Source organism: Macrotis lagotis, chromosome 1 (genome assembly GCF_037893015.1).
Source record: "Macrotis lagotis isolate mMagLag1 chromosome 1, bilby.v1.9.chrom.fasta, whole genome shotgun sequence".
Classification (NCBI taxonomy): Eukaryota; Metazoa; Chordata; class Mammalia; order Peramelemorphia; family Peramelidae; genus Macrotis; species Macrotis lagotis.
Genome location: NC_133658.1, coordinates 95,149,082 through 95,172,213, shown reverse-complemented (window position 1 = coordinate 95,172,213; position 23,132 = coordinate 95,149,082). Strand labels below are relative to the sequence as shown.

Sequence of the window (23,132 nt, the reverse complement as noted above, 5' to 3'; positions counted from 1 at the left end):
CAAAATACACAATTGGTTTATCTGAACAGAATATGAAATGTAAAATATTTAAACATAACATTATTATATTGGCATTATTTATATTGAGATATATTGGGGCAGCTAGGAGGTACAATGGATAGAGCACCAGTCCTGGGGTCAGGAAGACTGACTTCAGTTCAAATCCGTCCTCAGACACTTAGATACTTACTACCTGTAAAACCCTGGGCAAATCACTTAATCCTGTTGCCTTGCTAAAAAAACAAAAAACAAAAACCCAAGAGATATATTGTAACCAGTTAATATTTTTTCTTATAAAATAACTTGGTGCAATATAGATCTGTCATCTGTTATTCATAGAAGCATCAAGGTTTTACTATAATATAATGTCATTGTGAAACTTCAGTATAGTTCTATTTCTCTTCCAACTGACAGCTCTATGACCTTGAGCAAGTCACTATCTCTGGGCATCGGTTTATTCATCTGCAAATGGGGGTGGAAGTTGGAGTAGATGATCTCCAATACACTTTTCAACCATGTGACTACAAATCATATTACACAATGTGCAGCTAGAAACTTAAAGGAGAAAATGTATGACTGTAAAATGTCTACATGAATCCTTGACATGTGCATGGAACTTTTCATTAGATGTTTCTTTCTTGCTCTCTATTATTAGCTTCATTATTTTCTTCTTAGTTGCTTTTTTATTTTTCACATTGATTTGCTGCCAGATTCAAGTAACTGGAGTATTGGTATTTGACTTCTCTCCTAACTTACCCTTATATATTTTTGAAAGTATTCCTGATTTTTTTCCTTGTTTATCTGTAACATGTAATTATTTTTCTCATACAAAGAGGCAACAAGATAATATATTCAATTCCTTTTTTGATCCCTATTTTAAAGAGAAAAACATCAGTAGGATTTAGTCTTATTTTTAATGACTGTCTCTTGTAAATTTTGAGCATCAAAATGACATATTCTGATAATTTTACATAAATGAAATTTTACTTTTATTTGGAGATTTTTGCAAAATCAAACTATTGTCTTAAAACAAGTAACAAGAATAGAGAATATAGAAGAACCTGAATATCACATCTTCAAAACAAATTTTAGTTAATCTATAGTTGCTTATCGGTTCTGAGCCCTTACTGTTATTTGTTACCATTTAGAAACTTCCTATCCAGCATATCAGTTTGTCTGAGTATGTGTATTCTGAATCCTATTTTCATTAGAGGGATAATTTGTGCCCATTTACACCCACTCCTCACTTTGAACCAGTGACACACCTGAAACAGCTGACTACTCTTAAAAAGTATAGTCCCTGACCATGGAAGAGTTTTGTTTTTTTATGTTTCTTATGGAAAATAAACTTTCAGACTTAGCCTCACTAACATTATGAATTCAAATCATTAGCACCATTAGATTACAACCAAAAAAACCAGAAAGGAAGACATTAATGTGTTTTTTTAATGTCTTTTCAGTAGTATGAAAGAGTTTGTGTTGTAGACAAAGGAACCTTTATTTTTTCCATTACTCCTTCCTTTATAGTTAATCAGCCAAGTCTGTTTGCCTGTTTGGTACTGGACTCCAGCAATTTTTTTCATTTACCATTTCTTTCTTTGTTTATGGCATAGACTTAAATGGGAAAAAAACATGATCCAAGCTAATCACCAGTCTGAAGAAAATTAATCAATTGGGCTTTTTTTTTTTGCGGGGGGGGGGGGGATATTTTCAACAAATGTCTTTGTCAGTTGGGTTCTTCAGGTTGTTTTGAAAAATATAAACTCAGTGAACATAAGCTCTTTAGGAATAGTTCCTACAGTTGACTAATGGTTCACTCATCACACACATCTGCACTTGTCCTCTATGGGGAGAGCCCACCATCAGGGATGGTGCTGTGCCAGACTGCTGATTTTCTAAGGAATTTGCACTTTTCACAATTATACAGCAAAGGGAATGCAATTTTCTTTTAACACTTTGACTTTCAATGCCATTTCTGAAGCTTCTGTCAACCTGCTAACCAGAGCTCCTTAAAGGATGGAAAGAGAGTGCTAGGAGAAGGCTTGAAGCTGGACCCTGCTGCTCTCAGAGAATGAATCTTGATTCCTTTCACTTTTCAATGAGTCAAGAATTTTCAGCATAATAGCCATGAGTTTGAGGAAGGATGTGCCAGGAGAGGGTTTTGTTCCCCACAATAGTTAGCCTGGGGCCAAAGTTAGAAACAGGGATTTTAAATGGCTAAGCTGCTGGTCGCTTAGCCCAGAGTAATAATGGTCATTGCCAAGGCCCTGTCTAGGAAACAGGGTACAGGCTTGGGATCACAGCAGAAACACACAGCCGATGTTGATGACATTTCAAAAGAGTTAGGAGGTCAGGGTTGGGCCCTTAGACTTGTGAACATTCTAATCATTTTAAAAAACTTTAATCCTTATTCATGTCCTCAAATCAGCATTTCAATATAAGAGATTGTATCAGAATTGTGAAAAACCATGATGTTAGACTTAAGCTTTCATAGATCTTTGAATGCCACCTTAAAAATATTAGGAACCTTGGAAATCATGTAAATCCAACTACTCATTTTCCAAGAGAGGAGATAGATGCAAAGAGTTTAACTTGATCAGATTGGTATCAATATGAAAGAGTGGAGCCACCATTAAAACTTGAGTCTTTGGAAAGTAATCTAGTGTTTCTTCTATGATACAGCTACTGTCTTCCTCATAGTAATGCTTAAGAGCCTCAAAGATCACTTTTCTTTCCCATTTGTGACAGTCATTTAGTTATTTCATTTATTTGGTATTGTCTAGTCATAGTCATTTTGGTTATGTGAAATAGCTTTACTATTTTAAAATATGGATTTTATGAGGAATTCAGCAGAATTTGAATTAAATAAAACTTAGTTTTGTACCTGAACTGAGCCCAAAAGTGAAGTTAAGAATGCTGAGAAGTTTAAGGAAGAAATAAAACACACAACTGATCTCTTCAGCTCCCGGCATGGGCCTGTACCTGCCAGTTGGATCTCCAGCCACAAGATAGCGGCAGTGAAACCTGCTCTTTTCAGCTCTCTTCTCCCGTGCATCCTCCAAGGAACTTTATATATATGTTACAAAAAGGCAGTCTCTATGAGCAAGCTGAGAAAGAGGAACCAGTAGTGACAGACTGTCACATGGTTCGTTTAGAAGCAAAAAGCAAGGTAAGTTTTTATAATTTCTCTTTTACAATGTTAACAAGAAAGGAAAAAAACAAGATATCACTGTTTCAAGTAAACTTTGTTCACAATTTCAATTAGTTTGTCACAGCATTTATAGCAAAGTGTCTAGTCTATCATGTATTACCTGAAGCCTTGAATTTAAGGAATATTCAAGCTGTAATATCCTGTATATTAGATTGATGGCCCAGATCTACTCCACTCATCCTATTTATTTAAGTGAAAAGGAGAAAAAAAAGAAAATTAAGTTCTAGAAACTATAGATGTAAGAGCAAAAGATTTCTACTTGCATTAAGGGAAGGAAAAAGTGATTTATTTGGTAATTCCCAGCACATATATCTTTAGTGAACCACAGTAACCAGCTACCTCCTTCCTTACCATAAGGAATCATTCCTCATGGTTCTTTTTTTTTCTGGTAAGGCAATGGGGTTAAGTGACCTACCCAAGGTCACACAGCTAAGTATTAAGTGTCTGAGGCCAAAATTGAACTCAGATCCTCCTGACTACAGGGCTGGTGCTCTTTCCACTGTGCTACTTAGCCGCCCTTCACTACACCATCTGACTGCCCTAGGAATTTCTCACGGGAGTACTTCTTTGAATAGAAAAGAGGATAGGGATAAAGAGCAGTCATAAACATATTTATAGAAATTCACTTTGCAGCTTGTTTTTGGTAAAATAGACTCTCCTCCTAAAAGTGAGGGCTGTATCTGTTGGACTTTGAGGAAGAATTTGAATGAACTAAACTAAATATAAGATGATGATTTTCAACCCTGGTTTTACAATACTCTTATAGTAACTTCATTGATCTTAGATATTTGCCTGTGAGAGTATTGGGGTGGGGGGTGGGGTCATTTAAACTAGTCATACTCCTTTTAAGAATATAAAAATATATAACATAAAATCAGTATTACGTCCCCATTCCAAAATAATTAATAATGCCAGTTATTGTAACATAAAATGAAGTGTCCTGATTTATCTGCTTACATTTTTTCATACATTGAGACTAGTCTGATATACAAAATTGAAAACAATAGTATCCAGCACATTGGCATTATGAGTCAAATACTGGGCTGGCAGTTTATCCGTTTATACATAATATCGGCATAAACTAGGATAAGAATTTAACAGAAAATTTTCTGATGAATTATAGTTATGTTGAACAATAAAGTGTATTTAATCCAATAAGTAATGTTTCCATTTCTCTTTAATTAAAAATATTTGGTGATACTACTAGAGACAGAAATTTTGATATACTTTTGGAAATCCATTTATTTGAAATGAAGTTAATAAACAATTCTCTCTATCAGAGAAAATAATTTTCGGGGCGGCTAGGTGGCGTAGTGGATGGAGCACCAGCTCTGGAGTGAGGAGTACCTGAGTTCAAATCCAGCCTCAGATACTTAATAATTATAATAATAATAATAATTTGCCTAGCAAAAACCTAAAAAAAAGAAAATTCTCTGAAACACTGGCATCCAACCTTGTAGCTCTTCCAAGCCAACAAAAACTTGTCAGGGACTGCATATAAAATTTAATATTTATTTATTACTAAAATGTAACCATATTACCATTGAATATAAAAACAAAATAGAATTATGTTACAAATCATAATAAAATGTGATAATAAAAATGACTTTAATAATCAAACATTTACTTTTTAAACAAAAAATAAGAACATACCATTTTTAATGTGAACACTGAGCCTGCTTTTCCATTATCAGTGCACCAGTAGCTAGTTTGATAGAGATTGTAGGGATATGAAAAATATTTTCAAGATGTTCATCTGAAATTTTTGTTCTATTTTTTGTTTTATATACTTTGTTCGGGAAAAAAAATTGCTTGCAAATAAATGTACATACTCCTCAAAAGAAACATAATAAACAGAGCATGTTTGTGGAATGCTGGATATTTTTTTTTAAGGTTTTTGCAAAGCAAATGCAGTTAAGTGGCTTGCCCAAGGCCACAGAGCTAGGTAATTATTAAGTATCTGAGGCCAGATTTGAACTCCAGGGCCGGTGCTCTATCCACTGTGCCACCTAGCTACCCCCTGGATACTTTTCTTTAAGCAGGTACAACTTATAAAAGTCCAATAATAAATTGGACTTGAATAACACTTGAATACATTTTTCTTTAAGTTACATACCTGATTCCAACTCTATTCATTCTCTTTGCAAGTTTGCAGGCAGTGTGTTGATTTCAACTAAGAATGATAGCAACTATACATTTTATATATGTCAATTTTTTACTATGTAAAAGAATAACAATAAAATTGTCTGTTATAATTATGATGAGTCATAAGAAAGATCCTAATTCCTAAGTGCATATCTTTTGTAAAAAAAAAAACAAAAAAAAAGGAAAAAAAATCTTTAAAAAAAAGAAAAAAACAAAAGAAAAATTCAGTGGTCTGTGAGACCACAGAGTTAGTCATGTGAACTTCTGTGATGTTGCAGTTTTGGCACATGCATTCATCTGTACCTTCATTTTCCAGTTATGCAGTTATGCAACCGGAGCCGCATGATGGGCTTATTTAGACTGCTTGTGGACCCACAGATGGGACACACTTGTTCTAAAATAAGTAACCTAGATCAAAAGAAGTCAAATTTAAAACAAAAAAAATTTTAAAGAAAAATCATTGTGGTTTTTGTTGTACAAGAATAGCTGTTTGTATTGAAAATATTCTTTCATTTCCAGGATGGAACTTCAGTGCCAGTGACAGTATTTTTTAAAAGAAATTCTGAGGACTTACAGAAAAACCCTCTTCTTATTCATGTATATGGAGCTTATGGGATAGATTTAAACATGAATTTCAAAGCTGAGAATCGAATGTTAATTGAAGATGGATGGATATTAGCATATTGCCATGTTAGGTAAGTGAGCACATAATTTTTATTTCATTTGAAGTATTAAAGCACAGGGATGAGTCAAATCATATGAAACTTAGATAACATTTTAAAACTTAAATTTTTTCATCTATTGTTGAATTTATGAATTCTTCTCTTGTCACATGCTTTGCTAAATCTACTTTCTGTTGACCTGATTAAGTAGCAGTTAAGTTGATATGTAACACTCAATTTTCCATATATGGTTGCCTACTGAGTGACTGAGTCCGTTCAAGTCATTTCAAGCTTCGATTTTCATAAAATACTTCGTATTACTTAGACAACCCTATTTTTGAAAGTGATATGGCCTTATTTCACACTTTTGCCCCCCTTTCTACCCCATTTATGTGTTTATTCCACTTGAATTTGCTGAATAGACACAAGAATGCATTTTTTAAAAAATTTTTTGTTTTATTTATTTAATATTATTACAATAATTTTGTTATAAGAGTAAACATAAACCCCCTCCCCCCCCCAGAAGGTGAGAAACCTGAAGAATAGTGAGAGAGAGAAATAAAATGTATTTCAGTCTATGTTCAGATTCCAATGACTCTGTCTCTGGGGTGAGTTGCTTTCTTTATCATAAGTCTACCAGAGAAGTTGCTTCAATATTTTCCCCATGTTCCTCTTACTAACTGTATTTCCCTCCACTCTGTTCTTCCCACTCTCATTTATTCTGTTCTCTCTCTCTCCTTTCATCCTGTTCCTGTCCAAAAGGAATGCATATTTTTAAAGTAGTACCATCTACAGCATATTCCTCATGTATTTTTTCCCCTCATTTCAGAGGTGGAGGTGAACTGGGCCTCAGTTGGCATGCTGGTGGCTGTCTGAACAATAAACTCAATGGCCTTGATGACTTAGAGGCTTGTATAAAGTTTCTTCACAACCTGGGATTTTCTGAACCAGCATCTACAGCCCTTACAACTTATAGTGCTGGAGGTATTCTAGCAGGAGCATTGTGTAATAGCAACCCCAGCCTTATCAGGGCTGTGTCTTTACAGGTGAGTCGACTCTGAAACCTAGAATGAGAGAGTATTTGAACTGGAAGAAAAGCAAGATTGGTTATGTTAAGAAATAAAATACTCAGAGAATCAAAATAGTAGAAAACCTAACATACAGTGGGAATAAGAAGCAGTAATTTCTAAACTTTTTTCCTTTTAAAAGTTTTGATTCTAAGAACTGTAGATTAGGAAATTACCTACAAATAGTCAAAACAGTCACTCTTTACCATTTTTAAAGTCCTTCAATGAATAACATGTGTCACTATTTTTCGTTGAGGTTTTCCTGGAACAGAGATAGTACTAGATAGTAAAAGACATTAAGTCAGTATGCTCTATGATAGATCTGAAGTTGGCCTTGCAGTTCAGCTGTTCAGCTGTACTAAACACTGGACTTATGACCTTTGTGGAAGTAGTTTTGATGTCTTTAGCCAAAAAAAACTGTTGTGTACTTTTTTCTCTTCATGAAGAGATTAGTAGATCCTCTTTCCCTTTATAAAAATCTTCTGGCTTTAACTGTTTCGCTTACTTTTGTTGGGTTATAAGATGGGTTTAGGCATCTTTGTAACACTGTTCCAAACAGATCTTTAAATCAATGTCTAAATTATTTCAATTATCCATGCAAATTTGCTGACAGAAATAGTAGCTGATGACACCTCATTTATTTTCTAGCATTCTGATTGACATTTTAGGGATACAGCAATATCAAATGGTGACTTTTTAGTTTGGATTTGGGGTATTTTACCTTATATCTCATAGCAAAATATGAGTAAATTCTAGTCACTCTTTATTTTGTTTTATGAGACTCAGTTTATTTACATCTTTAATAGTCTATGTCTGGACTACTTTAGTTTTATAATTTATATTTATAATATTCCCAAATTCTGCATTATTAATTCACATTTTCTTATATTCAGCATAACTTTCAAACAGAATTGCTCATAAATCTTGACCACTTCTCTCTACATTTGCTATAGAACTAAATAGATATTAATTGAAATTTTTAAAAAGAATTTAAAATGTCTTACCCATTTTACTAATTGTTCCTAAAATTTCATAATTTTTTCCATAAAAACTTGTTGAAATTTTGTTTTATCAAGACCTCCTAAAGGTTCATATTTAACAAACATTTCAAGCCTGATTGAATTTATACTATTTTTTTTTGGTAAAGATAAGGATGATTCCATAAAATGGACTTATATAGCAATACAAATGTATTCACTATATAAGTATATGGACTTTACAATAGGTAAAGGTGTAAATGAAACACTGTACAATTTGACTTTTATGAATATAATAATTCCATTGGCCCCAGAATCATATTATCTTTTGCAAAAAAACTTCATTTACCTATGAATAAAATTAAAATGAACCTGTAAAGAGCCTCTGACAACCAGCTGACTATATTTCCTTCCTATCATAATTATCCTCCAATCTTGATCTTTTCTTTGTCCATAACTCCTTAGGCTATGACAGGTGGTACCCCAGCCCCATTTACCTGACCTGAGGTAAGAGCTGATGCCACTTCTGTGTTAGTCTTCATAGTGTCAATTTTGTGCAGTTTCACAGGTGGTACTCCCACTGAAACTTGTCTCAGCATCCCTCTCTGGGTTCCTCATCTCAGAATTCTTATCAATTAGAACTTCTCTTTTCAATCACCCAGAAAATCTCCATAGAGAAAGAAAGCCTCCTGATGTCCAGGATGCAAGCCATCCAATCCTGATTTCTCATAGGCAAATGGGCATGTGAGGCATGGCAGCAGAAGTGTGGGAGATGCCCAGGAGCCAGAGAAAAGGGATCTGGCTGCCAGAGAGCTTCCTCAATACTTTGTATTTATTAGAAACCACTGCAGAGATAGCCCTGTGCTGTTCCTACCCTCTCCAGATTTACTGGCAAGAACACTGCACACCCCTGCCCCCCCCCAGGATCTTGGCTTCCACTTCTGTCATGGTGCATTGTAACTGTTCTGAGCTCATTCTACTTCCTCCTTAGTTCAACCTGTGGTACATGACTTGTGTTTAGGCGCCTTTTCTGGACCTTCTCAACACCATGCTGGACATGCAGCTTCCTCTGACCATTGAAGAACTAGAAGAGTGGGGAGATCCTTCCTCTGATGACAAATACATGAACTATATAAAAAGTTACTGCCCCTACCAGAACCTCAGACCCCAGGTAAGGAAAACCATAAGTGATATAAAAGGGTAGTCAGCAAAAGGTCACATTTAAATAATATAGAAATTAGTCCACAAGGATGTTTATGTAGTTAAGTGGCAAAAGGAGACAGAACACTGGCCCTGGAGTCAAGAAGAAATGAATTCAGATGCAGGTTCAGATATGTGGTAGCTGTGTGATCTCTGGGCAAGTCACTTAACCTTTGTACAACTCAGCTTTTTCAACTATAAAGTGGGGAGCTATAAAGCAGGGTTGTTGTGAGGACTGAATGAAATAATATTTGTAAAGCACTCAGCTCAGGGTTGGCACATAGTAAGTGTAGAACTAGAGATACTAGGACTTCACATTCTCCCCCTTTCCCTTCTTCCATTTCTATTTGGCTATATTTTAATATTTATGGATATCACAGCTTAATTAAGAAGAGAATATTATCAAAAAGCTTTGTTCACACAGACCTTGAATAGCAATAATTAATGTGAAGCATTTTTCTTCCTTATAATAAAGTGCTGAATAATTATTTTTATTAATTTAATAATTATTTGTAAGAAGGTACAGCAAACAAAAAATTAATTCACTTTATAAATCTTTCTTTTTTTTAGACTTATCCATCGATTATAATTACAACCTATGAAAATGATCAACGTGTACCTATAAGAGGAATATTAAAATATACTCAGAGACTCAGAAAAGTTATCATGGATCAGAGATTCAACAGAGATCATGGTATGAACATACCCAAAAATGTGATTGGTTAAGTATGGCCACAACTCAATGCAAGTCATGCTACCCATAGTAATGCTTTTAATTATATAATTAATGGTTTTTAATATTTCTATCCCCGTGGTTTAGGAAAAATATTTTTTTCCTTGTACTTAGAATTCAGTTAAACTATATGTAAGACTTCACTATATGAGATTGAAGAATCTTTTATACTTCTCCAGTGTCAATTGACTGAGGAGGTCAACTTAACATGTATGGAGGTTATTAGATATTTCTTCAGTGCTGTGGTATAGAGGGAGAAGAAGACTGTGCTTAGGGGCAAGTGTTTCAGATTATCTGAACAGTATTATATATATATACACACACACATGCAAAAATTATACTTTCAACTAGTCTTAATATTGTGGCCTTTCTAGAATGTTCTGTGCTTAAAGTCCTCCAAAGAGACCTTCAAATCACTCTGACTGATAAACAACATGAATAATTATTAGGGGAGGCACTACACTTAAGATAGGTTGAAAGGCTGCCCAGAGAAAGTGAGATTTTAGTTGGGACTTAAAGGAAGTCAGAAGGCAAAGAGGAGGAAGGGGCATTCCATGGATGGGGTAAGAGCCAGAGAACATGCTGGGAGCAGAGACTCAGTGTCTTATTCATGGAGCAGCAAAGGAATCCAGGGTCACCATGCGGTGGAGAGTAAGTGGTAAGAAGTCTCAAAAGATGGGAGGGGTGATGAAGAGTAGTAGGTTATGAAAGGCTCTGAATGCCAAAGAGACAGTTTTGTCCTGAAGGTAATGAGGTGCCCCTAGAAATTATTAAATAGGGGAGTTACTCATTCTGGTAACTATGACGGTAAGGTGGATTAGAGTGGGCAGAGAAATGTGACAGGCAGACACTCTCCCCTTAACACTTCAGACTAGGCCATACCCTAAGAACCTCCATCTCCCACCAGTTTGCTGCTTTCTTTTATGTGTTGTCTTCTCTGTTAGAATATAAGCTTCCTGAAGGCAAGAATCATTTTTATTTCTTTCTCCATGTGTTTGTATTCCTGGTGCTCAGCAAAGTGTCTGACCCTTAGTAAACAAATCATAAATACTTCTTGCCTCAATTCCACCATGGGAGGCGAGAGAGGACTGTAAGAAGCACCCCATATTTGGACTCAGAGGACTTAGGTCTAAACCCTTATTCTTCTGTTTATTACCCACATGACATTAGGAAACTCTCCCTCTCTAAGGCCTCTGTTGTCCTCTCTAAAATTCTTGCAGCAGACAACTACCAGAGTTCTCTCCAGCTCTCAGTCTGTGCTGCCTCCTGTAGACAAATGGAATGGTATTACCCTCATTCAGTTCAAGAGGGAGTAAGGAGATTTGACTGCTAAACTTCTTTTACAAAATATCAGCATCTGTTGCTTCTAGTTCCTCACCCCCTTGGAATAAAGCTTCTGCCCTCTTCTAGAATTGTCTTCTATAAACTTCTAGATATTAGTAGTAGTGACTGCTATTCTTGAAATTTAATAAGATCTACAGAGGCATTCTATTCATCGTTTTTCAGCTGAAAGTCCTTTGGATTAGATTTGCAAGAATTCAGGCAAATACATTCTCACCAGTTAGGTACATTCCATCTCTGGTCATGAGGTTAGACCATATATTCCTATATATTTGAAGTCATGGTCCAGAAATCAAAATTTCACATTCAAACACCAGCTTATTATGTTCACTCTAAGATCTACTTTTCTTTTCTGATTCCCTTTACTTAGGTAGCAATGATCAAGTCATTTCCCTTCTTACCCTCTAAAGTCTTCCATTTCTTGACCCAGACTTCATAATCTTTAAAAATGTTTTCTAGAGGGGGTGGCTAGGTGGCGCAGTGGATAAAGCACCGGCCCTGGAGTCAGGAGTACTTGGGTTTAAATCCAGTCTCAGACACTTAATAATTCCCTAGCTGTGTGGCCTAGGGCAAGCCACTTAACCCCGTTTGCCTTGCAAAAACCTAAAAAAAAGAATGCTTTCTAGATTTCTTCTGGCAGTATCAATTGGATCCACATGAATCACCAAAAGCAATTTGAAATCTTGGGAATTACTTTCATGACTTGGACATATTGTTCACCTCCTTGAAGAAAGGTCTTTTTGTTGATATAAGGTTAACATGTGGCTACCCTAGTATCCAGGGCAAGGAGTTACCAGCTACCACTATTTATCTCTTCTTCCTATAATCTCCCTGACTGGCCCTTTATCTGATAATATCTATGAAAAAAAAATCTTTCTCTAGAGAAGAAACAGCTTCTACCTCTTAGGGTATAATCTTTGTTTCTTAGATCCAAGTGTTCTGTGGTACTTCTTTGAACTTTGTAACCCTCAGGGATAGGGGAGGATTCTCCTCTCTTCTTAAGATGCCTTTTTATTGCTTTGTCTTTCAATGAACACTTCATTCTCTATGTAAAAATGTATCTATCTTCTTCTGTAAATCAGCCTGCACGTTGACCATGTATAAATATCTTAGATCTAAGACAGAATACATATATCATATATTTAATGCAAGTCATTGCAAAATTCTGTCTAACTGCCATATTTACTGCAAGCGAGAGACTCAGCCCTTGAATTTCTTGATCTTGACTCCCATGTAGCATGACTACTGCAAACTGCTATGAGTGAAGGCTCATCAAATTCCCATCTGATTAACATTTGACAGGAACACTCACTTTCTAGCCATCTTCCTTCTTCAGTTCCTTCTCACATCTCAAGTCCTCTTATATTTCCTTTGTCCAAATTCAGTTTTCTGGTCTCTTCCATAATTTCAAAGTCCTTTAAATCACCTTTTCAAGTGAATAGTAGCAATATTAGAACATAGTTCCTAAGTGATATATTTGTTTAAACCAGTTTTTTTTTAAAAAGCAAAGAATATAGAAATCTGTACTTTCATCATTGTGGGGAAAAACCTGTAATGAGAACCAATGCTGATCTGTAATTTACATCATAAGCCTAAGGTGATTAAGACCTGGGGAGATGCCTGAGGAACACAGAGGTTAAATGACTTGCTAACTGGTGGATATGAATTTAAGTCTTCCTGATTCCAGACCTAGCATTCTCTCCTGATGATGCCATGTTGCCTCTCAACAGAGAATTCAGATTAAATACATTCGCCAATCTTGACCTTGGAAGGAATGTGAGGAAAAATAGCATCACTTGTGAGAGAAATGGTAACTATTCTTAGAATAGTTGCTGTGTTGAGCATTTTGCTTGACTGTTTTTCTTTGTTACAAGGGAAGATTTTATGGGGAAAAGGATAAAAGATGTCATGGATTGACATCAATGACATCTTAAAAAATGAAAGAAATCAAAAAAAAACTTAAGAAAATATAATAGGAAACCAGGGGTCAGAAGCAAGTAGAAATTAGAATCAAAGTTTTTGGATTCTACTTTCCCTTTCCCTCAAGGAATATTAGAAGGCTGCTATCAGAAACTTTTGAGACGTGATATGGCCAGCCGGGAAGAGAGCTTGAAAAGACTGGGTATCCACTTGGCTCAGAGGCAAGAGTGTCAGTTTAGTACATGCACACAACACCTCCCTCAAAAATAACATTCACATTCACATCCTTCTCTATCTTCTTAGGGTATCAAGACTGGAATGAGAAATCAGACTATCATTTTACTACTAAAAAGTAAGGAAGCCCCAACTCTGATTATGATTTTTAACTAATTATAAATGTACTTTCAGGAAAAAAGATTCCTAACATTATTTTAGATGTTCAGGCTGGAGGAAGCCATGCTGCAGCTCTTTGGGAGGACTCCATAATTGAGGTATGTTGTTTAATTCCCCATCAAATAAAATCACAATTATTATTCCCAGGAAATAAAAATCATCTATCCCATAAATACAAATTGTTTAAGAGTTGTCTTCTCAGTTTCTTAACCTGAGGCCTACCAATAGACTTAAGGCATAATCACAGGGAAAAATAAGAGGGAAAAAAGAAATGGAATGAGAAAGACAGAGGGATGAGCAAGAACAATAAGAAAGAGAGCTTTCCATCCACTGCTCTCATCAGAGTGAGAAGACTTCCATTAGTGACAATCCCTGACATAAGTCATCTACTTGTTTGAAGATTACAGTAGTGAAAGACAGCCTGGCTGTGAAGCATCATTTCAGAGCATCTCATGTGTTAAAATCTGACTTCTTTTAGGTTGCGAAACGTCTTGCTTTTCTATACCAAGAACTTCGACTTGGTGACACTGGTCCCTTAACTAATCCCCATTTTAAAACAAGCTGAACTATGTCTCGGCAGCATCAAGAGCCTCAGAAATGGAAGAAGTTATGACCTCATGCTGTCTTGAACTGGGCTCAGTATGTCAGAGTGTGGCATTCTTTGCAATTCTCTCACCTGGGCAGCACTAAACCATCCCTCATCCACAGGGGCCCACGAACTCCTTCCCTCAAATCTCTCTGTTCTTAGCTCCAGCCTCCTTCCTTAGAGTTTGAGGAGGGAACAAAAGCAGTGTGACTGAAAACAGAGGAAAGGTTTTAGGTTTGGCTTTTTTCTTATGCCCAAAATGATTGAAACAATGAAATTCTTCACATTAAAATTAATAAAATAATTAAAATAAGACTCCCTGATCATCTCATTGAATTTTGAGGTACAACTAGATGGTGGGGGCGTGGGTTCAGAAGATAAGAGCTCAGAACCAGCCTCAGTCCCTTCCTAGCTGTGTGACTCCAGGCAAGTCACTTCACCTCCCAGCCTCAGTTTCCTTATCTGTAAAATGTGAATCATAATAGTGCTTCCCTCACAAGGTTTTTGTGAGAATCAAAAGAGCTCTTTGATATCCTTAAAGGACCTGTTAACAAGCCCTTTAATGTCCTTGGGTATAAGAACTCCTGAGGAAGAAACGAAACTCTTGTGATACAGTTCTCCACAGGAGAATTGCTGAGGACCTCAGGGTTTGTGCCTTGAGGGGGAAGACAGGAGTTGAACCCAGGTCTTCTTACCTCCATGGCCAGCTCTATCCAATACGCTGTGCTGCCTCTCTTATTATTGAAGAGTGTTTCAATAAATAACTTTTCAGGTATGATTTTCTTTTCAATATTTATTGCATTTTAAGAGTATTGGACAACTTTTTCTAAAGCACTTAAATTCAAGCTGTAGAAATTAAGAATTATAATTAATCAGTATTCACATTATGCTTACTAAAATCCATCAAAATGAAAATGAAGTGACTGCTTAAGTCTGAGGCAACAATGGCCAGTGACAGCATCTCAGCAGGAATTGTACAAGACATTTAAGAAGCTAGAATAACATGCTTTGCTTGAAACAAGACACTTGTTCTTGAAGGCCTCTTGATGGTGCAGGAGTTTGGTTATTTTGTGTTCGAGGATGAGTCCTTGCCCCTTTTCAGTTCTCACTGCAGCCGTAGCCACAGTACCATCTCTGTCAGTCAACGTGGTACTTAGCTTTATCCTTGCTTGTGCTGGGAGTCCTGGAAAATGATCCTGCAAATTCACCTCTGTTGTGTTTCCAAAATTCAGCACCATGATGAAGGTGCTGTCCAGACCATCAAGTTCTCTTGTGTACACTAGAACATTAGCATCGTGCCAAATATAGCACAGCCAGCCCCGGCTAAGAAGCAGCTCATTGAGACGCAGGGAACTTAATTCTTGATACAGCTTCAGGGAGGATGTAGCTTGAGTTTTCTGAACCTGTTTTTTTAAAAAAAGTTTGAACAGGTAAATGTGCAGCTATAAAATTTTTTAAATATTTACTGTATTTAACAGGACATATTAGGAATTTATTTCCCAAACACATCTTTTGTTACATTTTGAAATAAAATATTATGCTTGTTACATGAGAAGTGAGTCTCTTGGGAATCGAAATCTAAACCCACCTTGCTTTTTCAGTTGCTCCTTTTCACACAATGGCAAACTACTATAAGAAGACAACTGACACTTAGAAAGAGCCTTCAGGTTTGCAAGCATTTTGGTACCTTATAATAGCACTATTGAAGAGAATGTTGACAGGAGTTATATTTTATAGATGTAGAAACTGAGCTGAAGAAAAATTGAGAGATTTTTCACATTGAGAATCACAAGATCCTGACTCTCAAGACCAATCAACATCATCTCCACTGGGCTGACACTCAGGGATCTGTTACTCAGTTTACTTGTATCTCATTTGAACCCCACCAGGGATTCTGGGAACTATAAAGGTTCAGAGATTTGATGTGGTTAGAGATATAATAGCAAGCCTTCCTGGAATGTACTGTATCATACATGACTTTGTTTGTTTAGAGCCTTCACCCTCCAAATAGAATATTACATTTGTTGTCAAAATGGCCAGATCTTAGCTTGACTAGATCCAAAATAAACATCAGAAAACCTAAGAATAACTAAACTAGGCACAGAAAGTGAGTACAACTCCTTAACCTTTTAGAGAAAGACCTTTACATTGTACCCTGAATAGAGAATTCAACTAATGTGTTCTGCCAACTCCCTGAAGAAATGAACACTAAATGGTGAAAAATCTTGATGGAGTAGTAATTAACTGTATGATTTATGAGCATTGACTCTTGAAAGACCCAGGTTTCAGAATATTACCCCACTGCTTGTTAGCTCTGGGACCAAGGTCAAGTCCTGTGACCTCTCTGTAAATAAAAGATTTATGAAAATGTGAAATGAGGATAATCATTTTACTAAGGATTTAAAAGATTGTGCTTGTGAAGAGGCAATGGGCCTACTGGCCAGGGCCCTGGATGTGGTGCCAGGACCCTAGCTGGATAGCCTTGAGCAAGCCTCATGAACTCTGGGCCTCAAAGGCTGCTTCTGTCTATAAATCTCTTTGCTGTATCACCATTTTCTCATTAATTAAATGAGGATCATACTTGTATGTTACCTAGCACTTATGGAGCCAAATAAACATTAAAAGTACAAGTATCAGTTGTTACCTACAACTGGGAAATTTCCCATTTAAGAAATTATATGTCTATATGTAAATTTACCTGACTTCATCTTTTCATGATTACTATGACATTGGAAGATGAGAATATCACCTCCAGTAAACTACTTTAAAAGCTTTGGCCCCATACTACCCATTTCACACATACAGCCTTGCTGATCAGATCTATATAGTTTTAAATTCTACTTGCCTAGGTATGTGATAGTCTAAAATAGAATTTCTACCTTGCTATCTTAACTCAGTGAATTGTCAATATGTGGCACTGCAATGACTGGTGAAGTTTCCTTGTGACACTTCAATATTTTAACTCCCAAGGAAGAAACAATGTAAGCTCCTTGAGGTCAAGTACTAGTTTTATTTTCTGTCTTTGTATCCTTGGTGTTTAGTACCATGTTTGGCCCTTAGGTATGACAAATTAATGAATGCTTAATACAAGAGAAAGTTTACCAGCAAATCTGACTTTAGAGAGTCTATAATTGCATTGTGTTTATTATATACAATAGTGGGGGGTGAGAATGGAAAGTTACCACCCACCCAGCCCAAAACCCCAAGCTGAACCAGAAGTGAGCAAGAAAAATAAAATTTATGTTCACATCTAAAAATGCATTTTTGATTTTTCAGAATCTAGTTATTTTGCAGATTTAGTACTTACATCAACATTCAGATCTTGGTAATCTGTATTGGTGGGTAACCAGGTTTGAGTCCCTTCACTAAAACCAGCATTGGAGCTATTGTCCCACTGCATTGGTGACTTTGAAAGTAGGGTCTTGAAGAAAAAAGAAAAGTCAAAATATATATAATCAAATTCTAAAACTCATAAACACTTCTTAATTATAGTTTACAGTAACTGGCACATAATAGGAGGTTAATACTTGTTAGACTACTCAGTCCATTCATTGTTTTCAGCGTAGCTGGAATATGATCTGAAATATGTAGTGGCAAGCAAATTATATTTACTTTCAAGAAAGTATCTACAATATATAACATTTTAGGATATTAGTTTTAATCTACAGTTTCTTGTAGCAGCATTGATCTAACCAGTTTATTGCATAACACTCATTTCTGGGCACAAGTTTAATTTTATAGACTCTACATAATAGAAAATTCACCTTAGTCAAATATTAGTAAATTGGGCTATATGCTTGTTTCTGTAATCATTTCTTTCATCCATTCTCAGACTTAAGGATTTAGGCTTAATGTGTGTCCATCCATATAACTCTGAGGTGTGACCTCATTTTGTACTGCCACATTTGATTATGCAGAAGCATAAAAGAATCTGAATTTAAAATAAAATATAGCAGAATAGTCTGGAAAAACAAATGTTTTCAATTGGCTCCTTTTCAAAAAAGAGAGTAAGCCCTTAGGAACTCTAATATTATCACCTTAAAATTATGTAGCTACCTTAATATTTTACAAAGCACTGTGTTCTTCACAAAATCTCTATTGAGCTAAATAAAAGAATTCACACCCATTTTAGAGAGAGGGGGAAAAAACTCCCCAGAAGCTGAGTGGCCCGATTACGGAGGTCTGGCAAGAGGCAGGTCAGGGCTGGTGTCCAAAGACTGGAGATCGAATCCAGCTTACATTCCAATAGACTTTGCTGACCCTCATAAAAGTTATGATATGGAGCACTAAATGAACAAAACATGGTATTTGTCTAGTTTAATAAATATATATTTCTGAAATATTTAAGCTATATTTTATAGTATCACAGCTTTCACTTACATTTTCTGCATTATCTTTCATTCCTATTTCTTCACCATAGTAAGTTATAGGTGTCCCAGGAAGTGTTAAGATTAGCATATTCATGACTTTGACATAGTCTTCTCCAAAACGAGAAGTTAACCTAGAAGTATCAGGTCCTCCGATCTAAAAATAAATATTTATAAAATTTTCAGTCCAAAGTTTATTCTAAAATCCTGTCCTGTCCCTATTCTGGATCAAATATAAAAACAAAAATTAGTACATTTATAAAAATTTCAGCATTTTATTAGGATTGTATATGCAATATATATAAATATTTTAGGTGCATATGTCGTACATATAGATATATATAATAACATGCTTAGATAATGTTGGGAGAATGTAACATAACTAACTGTACTATACTCTAAATCTCAGATTGGAAGGTAGATAAAAGCAAATATTCTAGATAAGAAGTTCCCTATTTCTAATGCTATTAACATTGAAGAACAAGATTACCTCATAATTGTATTTTAATAGGCTATTATAACATTTATTTTCAAAAATTCATAATTTCTATTCAGAAAATGACAGAAATTCATAATTTCTGTTTAGAAAATTTCTACATCATTTTCATTATCTTGAGGGATTCTGCAAGTAATGAATGTCCAGCTCTTCAAGGGAAGTCTCTGCTTCTGAATTCAGAAGTATTTCCAACTTCAGTCACCTCCCCAAACAGTGACTGTCAAGTGTTTCTGTCCATTACAGATTTCATTCAAATGTTAAATGGGCATAACCACAGCTCTGGGTTTGGGGGGGGGAGTGGTCGCCAATGTTTAATATACTAACTAGCCTGTATGATGGAACAACTCATTGTGTGTGACAGATGTCATTAATACATATTTAAAATGAATACCAGAGCTATGAAATTAATCCCCTGGTGGCTAAGGAGTAAGCCATCACTCAGCGAACAGGGCCATGGAAATAAGATATGTGGCCAGAAGCAATATAAAATGCCTTTAGAGAATCAAAAAGAGGAAAAGAGCCTGGGGGAAGATGGCGTTGCATGGAGCTGGGCCCTGAACATTAACTAAGATTCAGATGTTCTCATTCCAGTGACATGGCCATATCACAAACACAGCTACTATATAAAACCCCCAAGAATCAAGATACAAATTTTCCTGAGAGGTATAAGCTGAACCCCCAAAACATCTTCTCTAGACTATTTCATTATACTCTTTCCTGTTAGCATCCTTCAACTGTCCTCTGAGAAATCTAAATTGTCCCCTTCCTTTTTGGACTAGGGACCACCTTCCAATACTTCACCTTTAATATATCCAGCATTTTAAAATTACATTAGGAAACTAAAGGAAACGGTAAAAATAAAACTAAATAGTAAGGTACAAAAGCTTAAAATGATCAAATGTGTAAAGTCAGCTCTTCAGAAAACTCTGCCCTCAAGAAGACTATACCTTGGTTGAAGAGATAAGATATCAAGTTAAGTGGTAAAATAATTTTTATTAACTTTATAATAAGTCAACAACAAATAAACAAAGAATTAAATCATATGTAAAACCCTAGTAGAGTTAAACAAATTGATAACAAAAAATATTTTGCTTATCTTTCCAAATTTGAAGTTTCATTCATTTTGACAAAATAATAGAAGGGCAAGAATAGAACAAATTAAGAATCATCAACAAATGAGTAAGAAACTGTCCAGAGGAAGGAAAGATTTGCTTTAGGCAGGGAAACCTTTCACAGGGGAAGTGAAATTTGTCCCAAATAATTAAAAAAGGAGACAAAAAGTAGAGAAAGAAGAGGCTTGTTCCAGTCACTGTAGTTTAGAAGTGACTTTTTGATGACCCTATAATATTCATAGTCTATAACAGTTTCTTTCCTGGATATTTTCTCCTTTTTAAAATCATAACTCTTGGGCAAATAGAGAGTGATTTTGGATTTTATGCTGCTTTTACAGCTATATTTGTGAGTTAGATATTTAAGCAATATTTAAATAATTATTAATTTTAAAAATACTAATTCTTAGAATTATATTTATTGTGCCCCCACTAGATTGTGTACTCCTTAAGAACATGAACTTTTTCACCTTCCTTTGTCTCCCCATTGTACAGTTACCTGGTCAATTGTCATCTCAACAAATGCTTCTTTATAGAAGAGAGTCCTTTTGGGATCTCAGGAGAATATATTCTATACAAATTTCACATCTGGTTTTAGGAACAAATCTCTATTGGGGCTACATTACAGAACACAGAAAAGGGGTATTTTTAGAATTGAGTCAAATGCTTACTATCCAGTTGGGCCACTTTCCCTCTGGCATGTTCTCCATCCAGGATGATATAACATTAAATACATTGATTCCAGAGAGAATACTCATTTCTGTGAGGTGAAAGTTGAAGGGAAAATCTGCTTCTTGGACAAAAGACTTTCCATAGTACATCATGGTTTCTTCAATGCCTTCCTGGTTTCTTGCTTCAGTTCCCATAAATCTGCAAAGTGATTTTTTTAAAAAGGTTTTGATTTTCCCCAATGTTGACATAGTTCAATTTCATTGGATATAAAGTCTTGAAGAGACTCAAACTATATACATAGTGCACAGGGTCATGTGGATTTCATAAATAGGGAATTTGAATTTGTTTAAAACATCAAAACCAGTGGTAAAATAATGCAATATTTCATATTTTCAAACAACTTAAAAATTATTTAGAATTGTCTTGAAAGACCAGACTTAAGTGCTAAATTGTCTAAAAATGGAGGGGAAATGTTATTTGAGCCAGTCAACTATCCCATTAAAATGGGGCTAAAACTTGACTCATCACTAGTACTTGCCTCCCAGGGTTGTCATGAGATTCAAATGGAATCACATATATGCTTTGCAAACTTCAAAGAGATAACTATAGGACTGCTATGATGATGAAATCTTCCTACAATTTCACATATATATATATATATATATATATATATATATATATATATATATATATATATGTTTGTATGTATGTATATATATATGTGTGTTTGTATGTATGTATATATGTATATATCTCCCACCAGTCTTCAATTTCTCCTTTATTATATTACTTTGCTCCTTAATAGGTACTGCTGATTTGTTTTTTCAACACTCTGTTTATGTGCCAACAGCCTTCATAAATATTCCTCCCCTCAATAATCAGATTAGAAGTGTCCAGTGGGTAAGAATTGCCTAATTTCTTTTGTAGACCTATAGAAACTAATTGGGGACTTTACAGAAAGTGTGTATTTAAAAAAATGTTTTTTACTTCATATAGATAAAGCATTCAGATCCAAAAAAACTATACAGCAAAATTGGAAATATAAGAAAATGTATTTGTCTTCAATATACCATACTGGCATTAAATGGTAATTTTAGAATTCTGTTTTCTAAAACTGACCTGCCATTTCACTCTTGAAAAGCTTCAATGGTTGGTTCCCTATTGTTTCTAGGAGGGGAAAAAATCCTTAGAGTAGCTTTTAAAGTCTTTCATATTTCTGTCTTGTCAAGTCCTGTTTCACAGTACTCTAATTCATAATAATTTCCATTCCAATAAGTGACCTGTCAACTCTTCCCAAAACAGGACCTTACCTTCTTCCACCTCTGTGTCTTTGTATTTCAGAGTGTATAGCCTTATCCACTTTGTTTTTTGGAACCCCTAACTGCCTTCAAAGCCCAATTCAGGTGAACTGAATGGAAACTCCTATTTCATTTGTATCTTTGTACCCAAACCTGACCCACAATAGGTACTTACTAAATGTCTGTTAGTGGAATATAACTTTCCCTTCCAAATATGACTTGATTTTAGGGACAAATGCTCATTATAAACAGAAATGGTAACAAGGCATTTCCTGTTACCTGTATCTCCCAGGCTCCCTGCTGTACTGGTCCATGGTCTGCCTAAAACTGCGGAGTATGTCGTGCATCCCAACTTGAGTGGTGGTGTAATCATGATACAGCTCAGAATAGTCCGTAACTGTGTCCTTTGAAAACAGCACAATCAGATGATCAGATCATATGCCAAAAGTTCACCACTTATTGCACAAGAACCCAGACTGTTCCTAAGTGATATCCAAAAAGAATTTTAATTATATATAGATGCCTAGAAAGGGGACCTAGGATTGGAAGACATTTAACCATATTATCATTAAATTAAAAACAGTCAATTAGCTAAGCCTACAATCTTCTCTCTGGGGAACTTTCAGTAAGAAACAAGAAAAATATATTTTCCCCTCCCTGCTAGTATTTCAGTGAGAACTGTGAGATCAGAGGAGGACCTCAGACAGCCACGCAGAAAACTCAGTACACCTGCTCTTCAGTAACAACCTATCACTGTAAGGCACTGTGTATTAGACCAAACCATGATATTCGCTGAACACCCAATGCCAGCATGGCCTGGTAAACATCTGAATCCTTAAGAACTTGATCCCTGTTCAAGGGGCCTGCAGTCCCTAGTGACAGTTCATCAAGGAGGCTGACAGTAGCAAGACCAAAACCACATAAGGGCATGGCAACATATGGGGGGGTTCTAGGA

The 23,132-nt window shown here is 35.6% G+C and overlaps 2 protein-coding genes across 5 annotated transcripts in view; one reads left to right on the top strand and one right to left on the bottom strand.

Annotated features, from left to right (window-relative positions):
- The window catches only part of LOC141501252 (prolyl endopeptidase-like), a 42,324-nt gene extending 27,776 nt beyond the window's left edge, over positions 1-14,548 (top strand). For 2 of the 4 annotated variants that reach the window (XM_074205066.1, XM_074205081.1), the window contains 7 exons: positions 2,963-3,169; positions 5,876-6,051; positions 6,848-7,064; positions 9,084-9,233; positions 9,833-9,956; positions 13,665-13,747; positions 14,128-14,548. In XM_074205066.1, coding sequence (XP_074061167.1) covers positions 2,963-3,169; positions 5,876-6,051; positions 6,848-7,064; positions 9,084-9,233; positions 9,833-9,956; positions 13,665-13,747; positions 14,128-14,214 — 1,044 coding nt within the window. In that variant the 3' untranslated portion in view covers positions 14,215-14,548. Of the gene's footprint in view, positions 1-2,962; positions 3,170-5,875; positions 6,052-6,847; positions 7,065-9,053; positions 9,234-9,832; positions 9,957-13,664; positions 13,748-14,127 lie in introns of those variants that run through there. The other 2 variants (XM_074205074.1, XM_074205088.1) reach the window with 2 other exon arrangements.
- Positions 14,549-15,002: 454 nt separating this feature from the next.
- The window catches only part of LOC141501268 (amino acid transporter heavy chain SLC3A1-like), a 31,045-nt gene continuing 22,915 nt past the window's right edge, over positions 15,003-23,132 (bottom strand). Inside the window, exons 7-11 of the mRNA XM_074205097.1 lie at positions 22,457-22,581; positions 20,879-21,077; positions 18,616-18,759; positions 17,543-17,656; positions 15,003-15,638 (exon numbers count right to left, since the gene is read on the bottom strand). Of these exons, the coding sequence (XP_074061198.1) occupies positions 15,198-15,638; positions 17,543-17,656; positions 18,616-18,759; positions 20,879-21,077; positions 22,457-22,581 (1,023 nt within the window). The 3' untranslated portion in view covers positions 15,003-15,197. The remainder of the gene's footprint in view (positions 15,639-17,542; positions 17,657-18,615; positions 18,760-20,878; positions 21,078-22,456; positions 22,582-23,132) is intronic.